This window comes from Hyla sarda, chromosome 5 (assembly GCF_029499605.1).
Source record: "Hyla sarda isolate aHylSar1 chromosome 5, aHylSar1.hap1, whole genome shotgun sequence".
In the NCBI taxonomy this organism is placed as follows: Eukaryota; Metazoa; Chordata; class Amphibia; order Anura; family Hylidae; genus Hyla; species Hyla sarda.
The window spans coordinates 384,412,111-384,427,159 of record NC_079193.1 but is presented as its reverse complement, the minus strand read 5'-3'; the positions used below and the strand labels follow the sequence as shown (position 1 = coordinate 384,427,159).

The 15,049-nt window shown below is 42.4% G+C and overlaps 1 protein-coding gene across 3 annotated transcripts in view; it reads left to right on the top strand.

The window, feature by feature from the left end:
* Positions 1–15,049, top strand: part of ARHGAP39 (Rho GTPase activating protein 39) — a 303,636-nt gene that overhangs the window by 230,731 nt on the left and 57,856 nt on the right. For all 3 annotated transcript variants that reach the window (XM_056522932.1, XM_056522930.1, XM_056522931.1), the window contains one exon: positions 7,656–7,747. In XM_056522932.1, the coding sequence (XP_056378907.1) occupies positions 7,656–7,747 (92 nt within the window). The remainder of the gene's footprint in view (positions 1–7,655; positions 7,748–15,049) is intronic.

Sequence of the window (15,049 nt, the reverse complement as noted above, 5' to 3'; positions counted from 1 at the left end):
CAGACAGTGCATTCTCTATAGTATATAGGACGATTATATAGGATGATATAACTGTTCTCTGTAACCTTCCTGGAGAGGTCCTGCAGACAGTGCATTCTCTATAGTATATAGGACGATTATATAGGATGATATAACTGTTCTCTGTAACCTTCCTGGAGAGGTCCTGCAGACAGTGCATTCTCTATAGTATATAGGGCGATTATATAGGATGATATAACTGTTCTCTGTAACCTTCCTGGAGAGGTCCTGTAGACAGTGCATTCTCTATAGTATATAGGACGATTATATAGGATGATATAACTGTTCTCTGTAACCTTCCTGGAGAGGTCCTGCAGACAGTGCATTCTCTATAGTATATAGGGCGATTATATAGGATGATATAACTGTTCTCTGTAACCTTCCTGGAGAGGTCCTGCAGACAGTGCATTCTCTATAGTATATAGGACGATTATATAGGATGATATAACTGTTCTCTGTAATCTTCCTGGAGAGGTCCTGTAGACAGTGCATTCTCTATAGTATATAGGACGATTATATAGGATGATATAACTGTTCTCTGTAACCTTCCTGGAGAGGTCCTGCAGACAGTGCATTCTCTATAGTATATAGGACGATTATATAGGATGATATAACTGTTCTCTGTAACCTTCCTGGAGAGGTCCTGCAGACAGTGCATTCTCTATAGTATATAGGACGATTATATAGGATGATATAACTGTTCTCTGTAACCTTCCTGGAGAGGTCCTGTAGACAGTGCATTCTCTATAGTATATAGGACGATTATATAGGATGATATAACTGTTCTCTGTAACCTTCCTGGAGAGGTCCCTTAGTCTGTAGACAGTGCATTCTCTATAGTATATAGGACGATTATATAGGATGATATAACTGTTCTCTGTAACCTTCCTGGAGAGGTCCTGCAGACAGTGCATTCTCTATAGTATATAGGACGATTATATAGGATGATATAACTGTTCTCTGTAACCTTCCTGGAGAGGTCATGCAGACAGTACATTCTCTATAGTATATAGGACGATTATATAGGATGATATAACTGTTCTCTGTAACCTTCCTGGAGAGGTCCTGCAGACAGTGCATTCTCTATAGTATATAGGGCGATTATATAGGATGATATAACTGTTCTCTGTAACCTTCCTGGAGAGGTCCTGTAGACAGTGCATTCTCTATAGTATATAGGACGATTATATAGGATGATATAACTGTTCTCTGTAACCTTCCTGGAGAGGTCCTGCAGACAGTGCATTCTCTATAGTATATAGGGCGATTACATAGGATGATATAACTGTTCTCTGTAACCTTCCTGGAGAGGTCCTGCAGACAGTGCATTCTCTATAGTATATAGGACGATTATATAGGATGATATAACTGTTCTCTGTAATCTTCCTGGAGAGGTCCTGTAGACAGTGCATTCTCTATAGTATATAGGACGATTATATAGGATGATATAACTGTTCTCTGTAACCTTCCTGGAGAGGTCCTGCAGACAGTGCATTCTCTATAGTATATAGGACGATTATATAGGATGATATAACTGTTCTCTGTAACCTTCCTGGAGAGGTCCTGCAGACAGTGCATTCTCTATAGTATATAGGACGATTATATAGGATGATATAACTGTTCTCTGTAACCTTCCTGGAGAGGTTCTGCAGACAGTGCATTCTCTATAGTATATAGGACGATTATATAGGATGATATAACTGTTCTCTGTAACCTTCCTGGAGAGGTCCCTTAGTCTGAACAGTGCATTCTCTATAGTATATAGGACGATTATATAGGATGATATAACTGTTCTCTGTAACCTTCCTGGAGAGGTCCTGCAGACAGTGCATTCTCTATAGTATATAGGACGATTATATAGGATGATATAACTGTTCTCTGTAACCTTCCTGGAGAGGTCCTGCAGACAGTGCATTCTCTATAGTATATAGGGCGATTATATAGGATGATATAACTGTTCTCTGTAACCTTCCTGGAGAGGTCCTGCAGACAGTGCATTCTCTATAGTATATAGGACGATTATATAGGATGATATAACTGTTCTCTGTAACCTTCCTGGAGAGGTCCTGCAGACAGTGCATTCTCTATAGTATATAGGGCGATTATATAGGATGATATAACTGTTCTCTGTAACCTTCCTGGAGAGGTCCTGCAGACAGTGCATTCTCTATAGTATATAGGACGATTATATAGGATGATATAACTGTTCTCTGTAATCTTCCTGGAGAGGTCCTGTAGACAGTGCATTCTCTATAGTATATAGGACGATTATATAGGATGATATAACTGTTCTCTGTAACCTTCCTGTAGAGGTCCTGTAGACAGTGCATTCTCTATAGTATATAGGACGATTATATAGGATGATATAACTGTTCTCTGTAACCTTCCTGGAGAGGTCCTGCAGACAGTGCATTCTCTATAGTATATAGGACGATTATATAGGATGATATAACTGTTCTCTGTAACCTTCCTGGAGAGGTCCTGCAGACAGTGCATTCTCTATAGTATATAGGACGATTATATAGGATGATATAACTGTTCTCTGTAACCTTCCTGGAGAGGTCCTGTAGACAGTGCATTCTCTATAGTATATAGGACGATTATATAGGATGATATAACTGTTCTCTGTAACCTTCCTGAAGAGGTCCTGCAGACAGTGCATTCTCTATAGTATATAGGACGATTATATAGGATGATATAACTGTTCTCTGTAACCTTCCTGGAGAGGTCCTGCAGACAGTGCATTCTCTATAGTATATAGGACGATTATATAGGATGATATAACTGTTCTCTGTAACCTTCCTGGAGAGGTCCTGTAGACAGTGCATTCTCTATAGTATATAGGACGATTATATAGGATGATATAACTGTTCTCTGTAACCTTCCTGGAGAGGTCCCTTAGTCTGTAGACAGTGCATTCTCTATAGTATATAGGACGATTATATAGGATGATATAACTGTTCTCTGTAACCTTCCTGGAGAGGTCCTGCAGACAGTGCATTCTCTATAGTATATAGGACGATTATATAGGATGATATAACTGTTCTCTGTAACCTTCCTGTAGAGGTCCTGCAGACAGTGCATTCTCTATAGTATATAGGACGATTATATAGGATGATATAACTGTTCTCTGTAACCTTCCTGGAGAGGTCCTGTAGACAGTGCATTCTCTATAGTATATAGGACGATTATATAGGATGATATAACTGTTCTCTGTAACCTTCCTGGAGAGGTCCCTTAGTCTGTAGACAGTGCATTCTCTATAGTATATAGGACGATTATATAGGATGATATAACTGTTCTCTGTAACCTTCCTGGAGAGGTCCTGCAGACAGTGCATTCTCTATAGTATATAGGACGATTATATAGGATGATATAACTGTTCTCTGTAACCTTCCTGGAGAGGTCCCTTAGTCTGAACAGTGCATTCTCTATAGTATATAGGACGATTATATAGGATGATATAACTGTTCTCTGTAACCTTCCTGGAGAGGTCCTGCAGACAGTGCATTCTCTATAGTATATAGGACGATTATATAGGATGATATAACTGTTCTCTGTAACCTTCCTGGAGAGGTCCTGCAGACAGTGCATTCTCTATAGTATATAGGGCGATTATATAGGATGATATAACTGTTCTCTGTAACCTTCCTGGAGAGGTCCTGCAGACAGTGCATTCTCTATAGTATATAGGACGATTATATAGGATGATATAACTGTTCTCTGTAACCTTCCTGGAGAGGTCCTGCAGACAGTGCATTCTCTATAGTATATAGGGCGATTATATAGGATGATATAACTGTTCTCTGTAACCTTCCTGGAGAGGTCCTGCAGACAGTGCATTCTCTATAGTATATAGGACGATTATATAGGATGATATAACTGTTCTCTGTAATCTTCCTGGAGAGGTCCTGTAGACAGTGCATTCTCTATAGTATATAGGACGATTATATAGGATGATATAACTGTTCTCTGTAACCTTCCTGTAGAGGTCCTGTAGACAGTGCATTCTCTATAGTATATAGGACGATTATATAGGATGATATAACTGTTCTCTGTAACCTTCCTGGAGAGGTCCTGCAGACAGTGCATTCTCTATAGTATATAGGACGATTATATAGGATGATATAACTGTTCTCTGTAACCTTCCTGGAGAGGTCCTGCAGACAGTGCATTCTCTATAGTATATAGGACGATTATATAGGATGATATAACTGTTCTCTGTAACCTTCCTGGAGAGGTCCTGTAGACAGTGCATTCTCTATAGTATATAGGACGATTATATAGGATGATATAACTGTTCTCTGTAACCTTCCTGAAGAGGTCCTGCAGACAGTGCATTCTCTATAGTATATAGGACGATTATATAGGATGATATAACTGTTCTCTGTAACCTTCCTGGAGAGGTCCTGCAGACAGTGCATTCTCTATAGTATATAGGACGATTATATAGGATGATATAACTGTTCTCTGTAACCTTCCTGGAGAGGTCCTGTAGACAGTGCATTCTCTATAGTATATAGGACGATTATATAGGATGATATAACTGTTCTCTGTAACCTTCCTGGAGAGGTCCCTTAGTCTGTAGACAGTGCATTCTCTATAGTATATAGGACGATTATATAGGATGATATAACTGTTCTCTGTAACCTTCCTGGAGAGGTCCTGCAGACAGTGCATTCTCTATAGTATATAGGACGATTATATAGGATGATATAACTGTTCTCTGTAACCTTCCTGTAGAGGTCCTGCAGACAGTGCATTCTCTATAGTATATAGGACGATTATATAGGATGATATAACTGTTCTCTGTAACCTTCCTGGAGAGGTCCTGTAGACAGTGCATTCTCTATAGTATATAGGACGATTATATAGGATGATATAACTGTTCTCTGTAACCTTCCTGGAGAGGTCCTGCAGACAGTGCATTCTCTATAGTATATAGGACGATTATATAGGATGATATAACTGTTCTCTGTAACCTTCCTGGAGAGGTCCTGCAGACAGTGCATTCTCTATAGTATATAGGGCGATTATATAGGATGATATAACTGTTCTCTGTAACCTTCCTGGAGAGGTCCTGCAGACAGTGCATTCTCTATAGTATATAGGGTGATTATATAGGATGATATAACTGTTCTCTGTAACCTTCCTGGAGAGGTCCTGCAGACAGTACATTCTCTATAGTATATAGGACGATTATATAGGATGATATAACTGTTCTTTGTAACCTTCCTGTAGAGGTCCTGCAGACAGTGCATTCTCTATAGTATATAGGACGATTATATAGGATGATATAACTGTTCTTTGTAACCTTCCTGTAGAGGTCCTGCAGACAGTGCATTCTCTATAGTATATAGGACGATTATATAGGATGATATAACTGTTCTCTGTAACCTTCCTGCAGAGGTCCTGCAGACAGTGCATTCTCTATAGTATATAGGGCGATTATATAGGATGATATAACTGTTCTCTGTAACCTTCCTGGAGAGGTCCTGCAGACAGTGCATTCTCTATAGTATATAGGACGATTATATAGGATGATATAACTGTTCTCTGTAACCTTCCTGGAGAGGTCCTGTAGACAGTGCATTCTCTATAGTATATAGGACGATTATATAGGATGATATAACTGTTCTCTGTAACTTTCCTGTAGAGGTCCTGTAGACAGTGCATTCTCTATAGTATATAGGACGATTATATAGGATGATATAACTGTTCTCTGTAACCTTCCTGGAGAGGTCCTGCAGACAGTGCATTCTCTATAGTATATAGGACGATTATATAGGATGATATAACTGTTCTCTGTAACCTTCCTGGAGAGGTCCTGCAGACAGTGCATTCTCTATAGTATATAGGACGATTATATAGGATGATATAACTGTTCTCTGTAACCTTCCTGGAGAGGTCCTGCAGACAGTGCATTCTCTATAGTATATAGGACGATTATATAGGATGATATAACTGTTCTCTGTAACCTTCCTGGAGAGGTCCTGCAGACAGTGCATTCTCTATAGTATATAGGACGATTATATAGGATGATATAACTGTTCTCTGTAACCTTCCTGGAGAGGTCCTGCAGACAGTGCATTCTCTATAGTATATAGGACGATTATATAGGATGATATAACTGTTCTCTGTAACCTTCCTGGAGAGGTCCTGCAGACAGTGCATTCTCTATAGTATATAGGACGATTATATAGGATGATATAACTGTTCTCTGTAACCTTCCTGGAGAGGTCCTGCAGACAGTGCATTCTCTATAGTATATAGGACGATTATATAGGATGATATAACTGTTCTCTGTAACCTTCCTGTAGAGGTCCTGCAGACAGTGCATTCTCTATAGTATATAGGACGATTATATAGGATGATATAACTGTTCTCTGTAACCTTCCTGGAGAGGTCCTGTAGACAGTGCATTCTCTATAGTATATAGGGTGATTATATAGGATGATATAACTGTTCTCTGTAACCTTCCTGGAGAGGTCCTGCAGACAGTGCATTCTCTATAGTATATAGGACGATTATATAGGATGATATAACTGTTCTCTGTAACCTTCCTGGAGAGGCCCTGTAGACAGTGCATTCTCTATAGTATATAGGACGATTATATAGGATGATATAACTGTTCTCTGTAACCTTCCTGGAGAGGTCCTGCAGACAGTGCATTCTCTATAGTATATAGGACGATTATATAGGATGATATAACTGTTCTTTGTAACCTTCCTGGAGAGGTCCTGCAGACAGTGCATTCTCTATAGTATATAGGACGATTATATAGGATGATATAACTGTTCTCTGTAACCTTCCTGGAGAGGTCCTGCAGACAGTGCATTCTCTATAGTATATAGGACGATTATATAGGATGATATAACTGTTCTCTGTAACCTTCCTGGAGAGGTCCTGCAGACAGTGCATTCTCTATAGTATATAGGACGATTATATAGGATGATATAACTGTTCTCTGTAACCTTCCTGGAGAGGTCCTGCAGACAGTGCATTCTCTATAGTATATAGGACGATTATATAGGATGATATAACTGTTCTCTGTAACCTTCCTGGAGAGGTCCTGTAGACAGTGCATTCTCTATTGTATATAGGGTGATTATATAGGATGATATAACTGTTCTCTGTAACCTTCCTGTAGAGGTCCTGCAGACAGTGCATTCTCTATAGTATATAGGGCGATTATATAGGATGATATAACTGTTCTCTGTAACCTTCCTGGAGAGGTCCTGCAGACAGTGCATTCTCTATAGTATATAGGACGATTATATAGGATGATATAACTGTTCTCTGTAACCTTCCTGTAGAGGTCCTGCAGACAGTGCATTCTCTATAGTATATAGGACGATTATATAGGATGATATAACTGTTCTCTGTAACCTTCCTGGAGAGGCCCTGTAGACAGTGCATTCTCTATAGTATATAGGACGATTATATAGGATGATATAACTGTTCTCTGTAACCTTCCTGTAGAGGTCCTGCAGACAGTGCATTCTCTATAGTATATAGGGCGATTATATAGGATGATATAACTGTTCTCTGTAACCTTCCTGGAGAGGTCCTGCAGACAGTGCATTCTCTATAGTATATAGGGCTGCTGCTTGTATTTACATTGTTTGTCCTTTCAGGGTTCCTGGAGATATAGATGAAGTAAATGCCCTAAAGCTGCAAGTGGATCAATGGAAGATTCCAACCGGCCTAGAAGACCCGCATGTTCCAGGTTAGTAACTGATTGGACTAAAAAAAAGCTTCTTATCACTTGTTTCTTGATCCTGGAATCATGTAGCCTCCATCATTTTTAGTGTTTATTCACACACACTGGATCTTGTCTGGTTTTAGGGTTGCAGATCCGCAAATGTAAAATCAGCAGTCGCAGATGTTTTACAAGTCAGTCAAAATTCCATAAGAATTGCCTTGTAATATCTACAGTTTAAAGTGTACAAGTCATGAACAAAAGCTTTTTATATAATATAGAAAATACCATTATATGTATATTTGTGATATCATATACATTGATTAACCCCTTAAGGACGCAGGGTTTTTCCGTTTTTGCATTTTCATTTTTTCCTCATCACCTTCTAAAAATCATAACGCTTTCAATTTTGCACATAAAATTCCATATGATGCTTATTTTTTGCGCCACCAATTCTACTTGGCAGTGACATTAGTCATTTTACCCAAAAATCCACGGTGAAACGGGAAAAAATTAATTGTGCGACAAAATTTAAGAAAAAATGTCATTTTGTAACTTTTGGGGGCTTCCGTTTCTACGTAGTACATTTTTCGGTAAAAATAACACCTTCTCTTTATTCTGTAGGTCCATACGGTTAAAATGATCCCCTACTTATATAGGTTGGATATTGTCGTACTTTGGAAAAAAATCATAACTACATGCAGGAAAATTTATATGTTAAAAATTCTCATCTTCTGACCCCTATAACTTTTTTACTGGCCGGTATGAGGGCTCATTTTTTGCGTCGTGTTCTGAAGTTTTTACCATTTTTGTATTGATCGGACTCTTTGATTTGCTTTTTATTCATTTTTTCATGATATGAAAAGTGACCAAAAATACGCAATTTTGGACTTTGGAATTTTTTTGCCCGTACGCCATTGACCGTGCGATTTAACCCCTTAAGGACTCAGGAGTTATCAGTTTTTGCACTTTCGTTTTTTCCTCCTTACCTTTTAAAAATCATAACCCTTTCAATTTTCCACCTAAAAATCCATATTATGGCTTATTTTTTGCGTCACCAATTCTACTTTGCAGGGACATTAGTCATTTTACCCAAAAATTCACGGGGAAACAGAAAAAAAAATCATTGTGCCACAAAATCGAAGAACAAACGCCATTTTGTAACTTTTGGGGGCTTCTCTTTCTACGTAGTAAATTTTTCGGTAAAAATGACACCTTATCATTATTCTGTAGGTCCATATGATTATAATGATCCCCTACTTATATAGGTTTGATTTTGTCGTACTTCTGGAAAAAATCATAACTACATGCAGGAAAATGTATATGTTTAAAAATGTCATTTTCTGACCCCTATAACTTTTTTATTTTTCCCCTTATGGGGCAGTATGAGGACTCATTTTTTGCGCCGTGATCTGAAGTTTTTATCGGTATGATTTTTGTTTTGATCGGACTTTTTGATCACTTTTTATTCATTTTTTAATAGTATAAAAAGTGACCCAAAATAAGTTTTTTTGGACTTTGGAATTTTTTTGCGCGTACGCCATTGACCGTGCGGTTTAATTAACGATATATTTTTATAGTTCGGACATTTACGCACGCGGCGATACCACATATGTTTATTTTAATTTTTTTATTTACACTGTTTTATTTTTTTTTATGGGAAAAGGGGGGTGATTCAAACTTTTATTAGGGAAGGGGTTAAATAACCTTTATTAACACTTTTTTTTTACTTTTTTTTTGCAGTGTTATAGGTCCTATAGGGACCAATAACACTGCACACACTGATCTCTCATGCTGATCACTGGCGTGTATTAACACGCCTGTGATCAGTGTTATCGGCACTTGACTGACTGCTCCTGTCTGGATCTCAGGCACGGAGCAGTCATTCGTCGATTGGACACCGAGGAGGCAGGTAAGGTTCCTCCCGGTGACCTGTAAGCTGTTCGGGACGCCGCGAGTTCACCGCGCCGGTCCCGAACAACCCGACTGACTAGCCGGGATAGTTTCACTTTCACTTTAGAAGCGGCGGTCAGCTTTGACCGCCGCTTCTAAAGGGTTAATACTGCACATTGCCGCGATCGGCGATGTGGTATTAGCCACGGGTCCCGGCCGTTGATGAGCGCCGGGACCGACGCGATGTGATGCTTCATATCGCGGGAGCCGGTGCAGGACGTAAATATACGTCCTGCGTCGTTAAGGGGTTAATTAACAATATATTTTTATAGTTCGGACACTTCCGCATGCGGCAATACCACATATGTTTATTTTTATTTACACAGTTTTTTTTTTTATGGGAAAAGGGGGTGATTCAAACTTTTATTAAGGAAGGGGTTAAATGACCTTTGTTAACTTTTTTTTTTCACTTTTTTTTTGCAGTGCTATAGCTCCCATAGGGACCTATAGCACTGCACACACTGATCTCTTATGCTGATCCCTGCAAAGCCATAGCTTTGCGTGGATCAGCGAGATAGGGGCTCGATTGCTCAAGCCCGTAGCTCAGGCTTGGTGCAATCAAACCCAGATTGGACGCGACAGAGCAAGGTAAGGGGTCTCCGCTCGCGTCCTAGCTGATCGGGACATCGCGATTTTATTGTGTGACCCCGTTTTAAACACCGGGACTGGGCGTAGGGCGTACAGGTATGCCCTATGTCCTTAACAGGTTAAGAAATGTGTATATTATTGGGTGAAAAAATGCTACAGCTATTGTCTGTGTGTCTCTGAGGAGACCAAATACTGGAAGTGAGGGCGAAACAAGCAGGGCTCTTTGCAGGCTCCCGAATTGTCAATCAGCCTGATGTGTGAGCTAGGGGCGTGTCACAGAGCCTCACTGCACAGAGCCCCGCTTGTCCTCACTGCACAGAGCCCCGCTTGTCCTCACTGCACAGAGCCCCGCTTGTCCTCACTGCACAGAGCCCCGCTTGTCCTCACTGCACAGAGCCCCGCTTGTCCTCATTGCACAGAGCCCCGCTTGTCCTCACTGCACAGAGCCCCGCTTGTCCTCACTGCACAGAGCCCCGCTTGTCCTCACTGCACAGAGCCCCGCTTGTCCTCACTGCACAGAGCCCCGCTTGTCCTCAGTGCACAGAGCCCCGCTTGTCCTCACTGTACAGAGCCCCGCTTGTCCTCGGTGCACAGAGCCCCGCTTGTCCTCGGTGCACAGAGCCCCGCCTGTCCTCGGTGTACAGATCCCCGCCTGTCCTCGGTGTACAGAGCCCCGCTTGTCCTCGGTGTACAGAGCACCGCTTGTCCTCGGTGTACAGAGCACCGCTTGTCCTCGGTGTACAGAGCCCCGCTTGTCCTCGGTGTACAGAGCCCCGCTTGTCCTCGGTGTACAGAGCCCCGCTTGTCCTCGGTGTACAGAGCCCCGCTTGTCCTCGGTGTACAGAGCCCCGCTTGTCCTCGGTGTACAGAGCCCCGCTTGTCCTCGGTGTACAGAGCCCCGCTTGTCCTCGGTGTACAGAGCCCCGCTTGTCCTCGGTGTACAGAGCCCCGCTTGTCCTCTGTGTACAGAGCCCCGCCTGTCCTCGGTGTACAGAGCCCCGCTTGTCCTCGGTGTACAGAGCCCCGCTTGTCCTCGGTGTACAGAGCCCCGCTTGTCCTCGGTGTACAGAGCCCCGCTTGTCCTCGGTGTACAGAGCCCCGCTTGTCCTCGGTATACAGAGCCCCGCTTGTCCTCGGTGTACAGAGCCCCGCTTGTCCTCGGTGTACAGAGCCCCGCTTGTCCTCGGTGTACAGAGCCCCGCTTGTCCTCGGTGTACAGAGCCCCGCTTGTCTTCGGTGTACAGAGCCCCGCTTGTCCTCGGTGTACAGAGTTCTTCTTGTCCTCGGTGTACAGAGTTCTTCTTGTCCTCGGTGTACAGAGTTCTTCTTGTCCTCGGTGTACAGAGCCCTGCTTGTCCTCAGTGTACAGAGCCCTGCTTGAGCCGCGCGTACAGCAGACTGCCTGGGGATCCGGGATGAGTGTCCTGGATTCTAAGTAGCAGCGGGGGCGGGCCCTTTACCCGGCCGGGCCCTCAGACCATGTCAGAACGAACCGGCCGGTCAGTCCGCCCCTGCTTATCAGAGAAAAATGCCTCTTTGTCCTCTTGTCAGGCTCCTTTCTCCACCTTCCTCTCCTATAGTCATTATTAGTATTTACTAATATGATCAGCTCATTGAGGGACCAGATGACAACTGCCCATTGAAGTCTATGGAGGGGGAGGAGGAAGTTGCAGAGAAAATCTGAAATACCCAAAGAAGCTGCTGAATGCTTTAGTGTTCTATCTTCCCCCGGGGCTGATTTCACAGCTTACACGGCTCAGTTCTGCTCTATAATGTCCTCCATGCTGCTTTGCTTCTGAGGATGTGATATAGAGTAGTAGAAGCAGGTGGGATTGGAACACACACCTTGCAGGAGTGGGTGGTAATGGGCAGAAATCCAGTGGGATTAAGAAAGCAGTCCCGCACAGGGCTCTACCATGTGTCTCCTTGTCTTAACAGCATCTAATAGTGTCACTAGGATGTAATGTGATTCACTGCCAGCAGGTTCCCTTTACCTATGAAAAATATTTACAGACAGAATTATGATGAGTTGTCTTTTGGGGTTTTTTGTTCAGTACTAATGCATGGTTGGGTTCACCTTCAGTATTTTGGCTGCGCAGGTTTTCTTGGACGATGCCTTTGCATAGTGGAGTTAATGTAAAAGTAATGATGGATCACACCCTTAGATGTATGGATGAAGAATGTTCTATTGTCACGTAAAATAGGTCTTCACCAGAAGGCTGAGAGTGTTGCTGTCTGGTGCCAACTGTTGGAGGCAGCATCCCTGCAAGTCAATGGTGGGTCCCTTTTAAAGGGGTACTCCACTGGAAAACATTATTTTTTTCTTTAAATCAACTGGTGCCAGAAAGTTAAACAGATTTGTAAATTACTTCTATTTGAAAATCTTAATCCTTCCAGTACTTATCAGCTGCTGTATGCTCCACAGGAAGTTCTTTTAATTTTGAATTTCCTTTCTCTCTGCTGACACCTCTGTCCATTCTAGGAACTGTCCAGAGTAGCAACAAATCCCCATAGAAAACCTATCCTGCTCTGGACAGTTCCTGACATGGACAGAGGTGGCAGCAGAGAGCACTGTGGTCAGATAGAAAGGAAATTCAAAAAGAAAAGAACTTCCTGTGGAGCTTACAGCGGCTGATAAGTACTTGAAGGATTAAGATTTTTAAATAGAAGTAATTTACAAATCTATGTAACTTTCTGGCACCAGTTAATTAAAAAATAAATGTTTTCCTCCGGAGTACCCCTTTAAGAAGCCTTGAAATATTATTAGCCAAGTCTGGATCTCTCCTAGAAGGAAGAACCCTTCCTTATGTTGACATCTGGCTCTGGGTTGGTGCTCCTTGTCAGTCCGGAGCGGGGGGCAGGATCGCGGAGCACAGATTCTAATCCCCAGTCACATTTCAAGGTTTCTTAGATGGCAAAGCATTGACTTGCAGTTTTGCTACCTCCAGTAGGTGGCACCAGTGAGCAAGCCATCTACTGGAGGTGGAGCAGTGCATGACCTATAAGACGCCATGTGTCTTTTGGTCTTTCCGCATGAACCCAGTTTTTTATTGTCCTCCACTTTTCTGTTTTTTATTGTTTACATGTAGATATTCTTTAGGTTACATTAAACCTGCTGATCTAGTCACATCCAGAGCTGTATTCACCATTTTTAGCTGAATCTTCTAAGCCAGTGTTTCCCAACCAGGGTGCCTCCAGCTGTTTCAAAAATGAAAAGGAATTCTGAAACTACGTGCTACAGTAAGTTACAGAATTTTTTATTGCACAACAAAAACTGCATTACAGAAACAATTCTTTAGAAATATTCCCAGAACGACTTGAGTATACTACAGAATGGGACTGGGGGACTACAAGTCCAAGGAGACCTCATAGCAAGCAAAGATTCTTTATTTTTAGGACTTTCCAAGATACACCGGATTAATGAAGAGGCACCAGGTTTACCCTAAGGCAGTGTTTCCCAACCAGTGTGACTCCAGCTGTTGCAAAATTACAACTCCCAGCATGCTGGGAGTTATAGTTTTGCAACAGCTGGAGGCACTCTGGTTGGGAAACACTATTCTAAGCTATAACCTCCCTGATGGACTCTGCTGGCTCAACGGTTGTGATGACCATCCTTTGGAGCTTTATTGTTCATACATTGTATACATTGGGCTCTGTCTACCCAGAATGCAGTGTGGAGATTGACTCTAGCGGTGAGTGATTGATTGGCTGCAGAGTCACCAACAAATGAGACTTGTCTTCTGTGGCCCTGATGCATTGGGGCCCTATTCATTTATCAGAACTCCGACCCTGTATTAATGTGACATATATGGGGTGTCAGCACCATGCGGGGTCTTCTATTGTGACCCTTCGTGTTGTAGTGGGTCGCGGCTTTTTCCTGGGTTGTTTGGGAGGGGGGGGGTGGTCAGCGAGCAGACGAACCTCTCTATTTGGGGGAGGCTCAATACTCATCACATCCTTCCTTTGCTCACTAAGACATTGTACGCTGCAATGCTCTGCGGTTAAACAGAACATTGCTGCCGTCTGTCCCTGGTGCAGCACCTTGTTGCCATGGCAACTGGAGGGAGGGACGGTCTTGTCTAAATGCAGAGATTCTGCGTCACCTCTTACACTTCTCCATATAGTATTGAGGTGTTAATCCCGGCTACACGAATGAGCGTGAAAAAGGAGGGGGCTGGATGTACACGTAGTGCTGTCAGGATGATCACTATGCATTACTGCGCAGAGGAGGGGGCTACACTGGTGGGTGTATACTGAGGGGGTATATTTATAATCTAATGACCCAGGAGGCCTCCCCGAATCATCCCTCTGTCATCCTCACCAGGGACAGCGCCCACAGCCTTATAAGAGTAGGTACGCCATCTGCTTTGAGGGCAAAGTCGCACGTTTCTTGCTCCAAAAATGTTTTGTTTTTCCTGTGTTATGTGCAAAAATTGAGAGCATTGTGCAATAATGTGCAGCTTTTTAACACTAATTTTCTGGTGTAAATTCTGGGCACCCCATCCGATCTCGTCATGCTTAGGGCAGTATTTCCCAACCAGTGTGCCTCCAGCTGTTGCGAAACTACAGCTCCCAGCATGCCCGGACAGCCAAAGGCTGTCCGGGCATACTGAGAGTTGTAGTTTTGCAACCGCTGGAGTCAGACTGGTTGGGAAACACTGCCTTAGGGTAAACCTGGTGCCTCTTCATTAAAGGGGTATTCCGGGAAAAAACTTTTTTCTTTCTTTCAACTGGCTCCAGAAAGTTAAAGGGCACCTTTCATCAAAAAAACTTTTGATATATTATAGA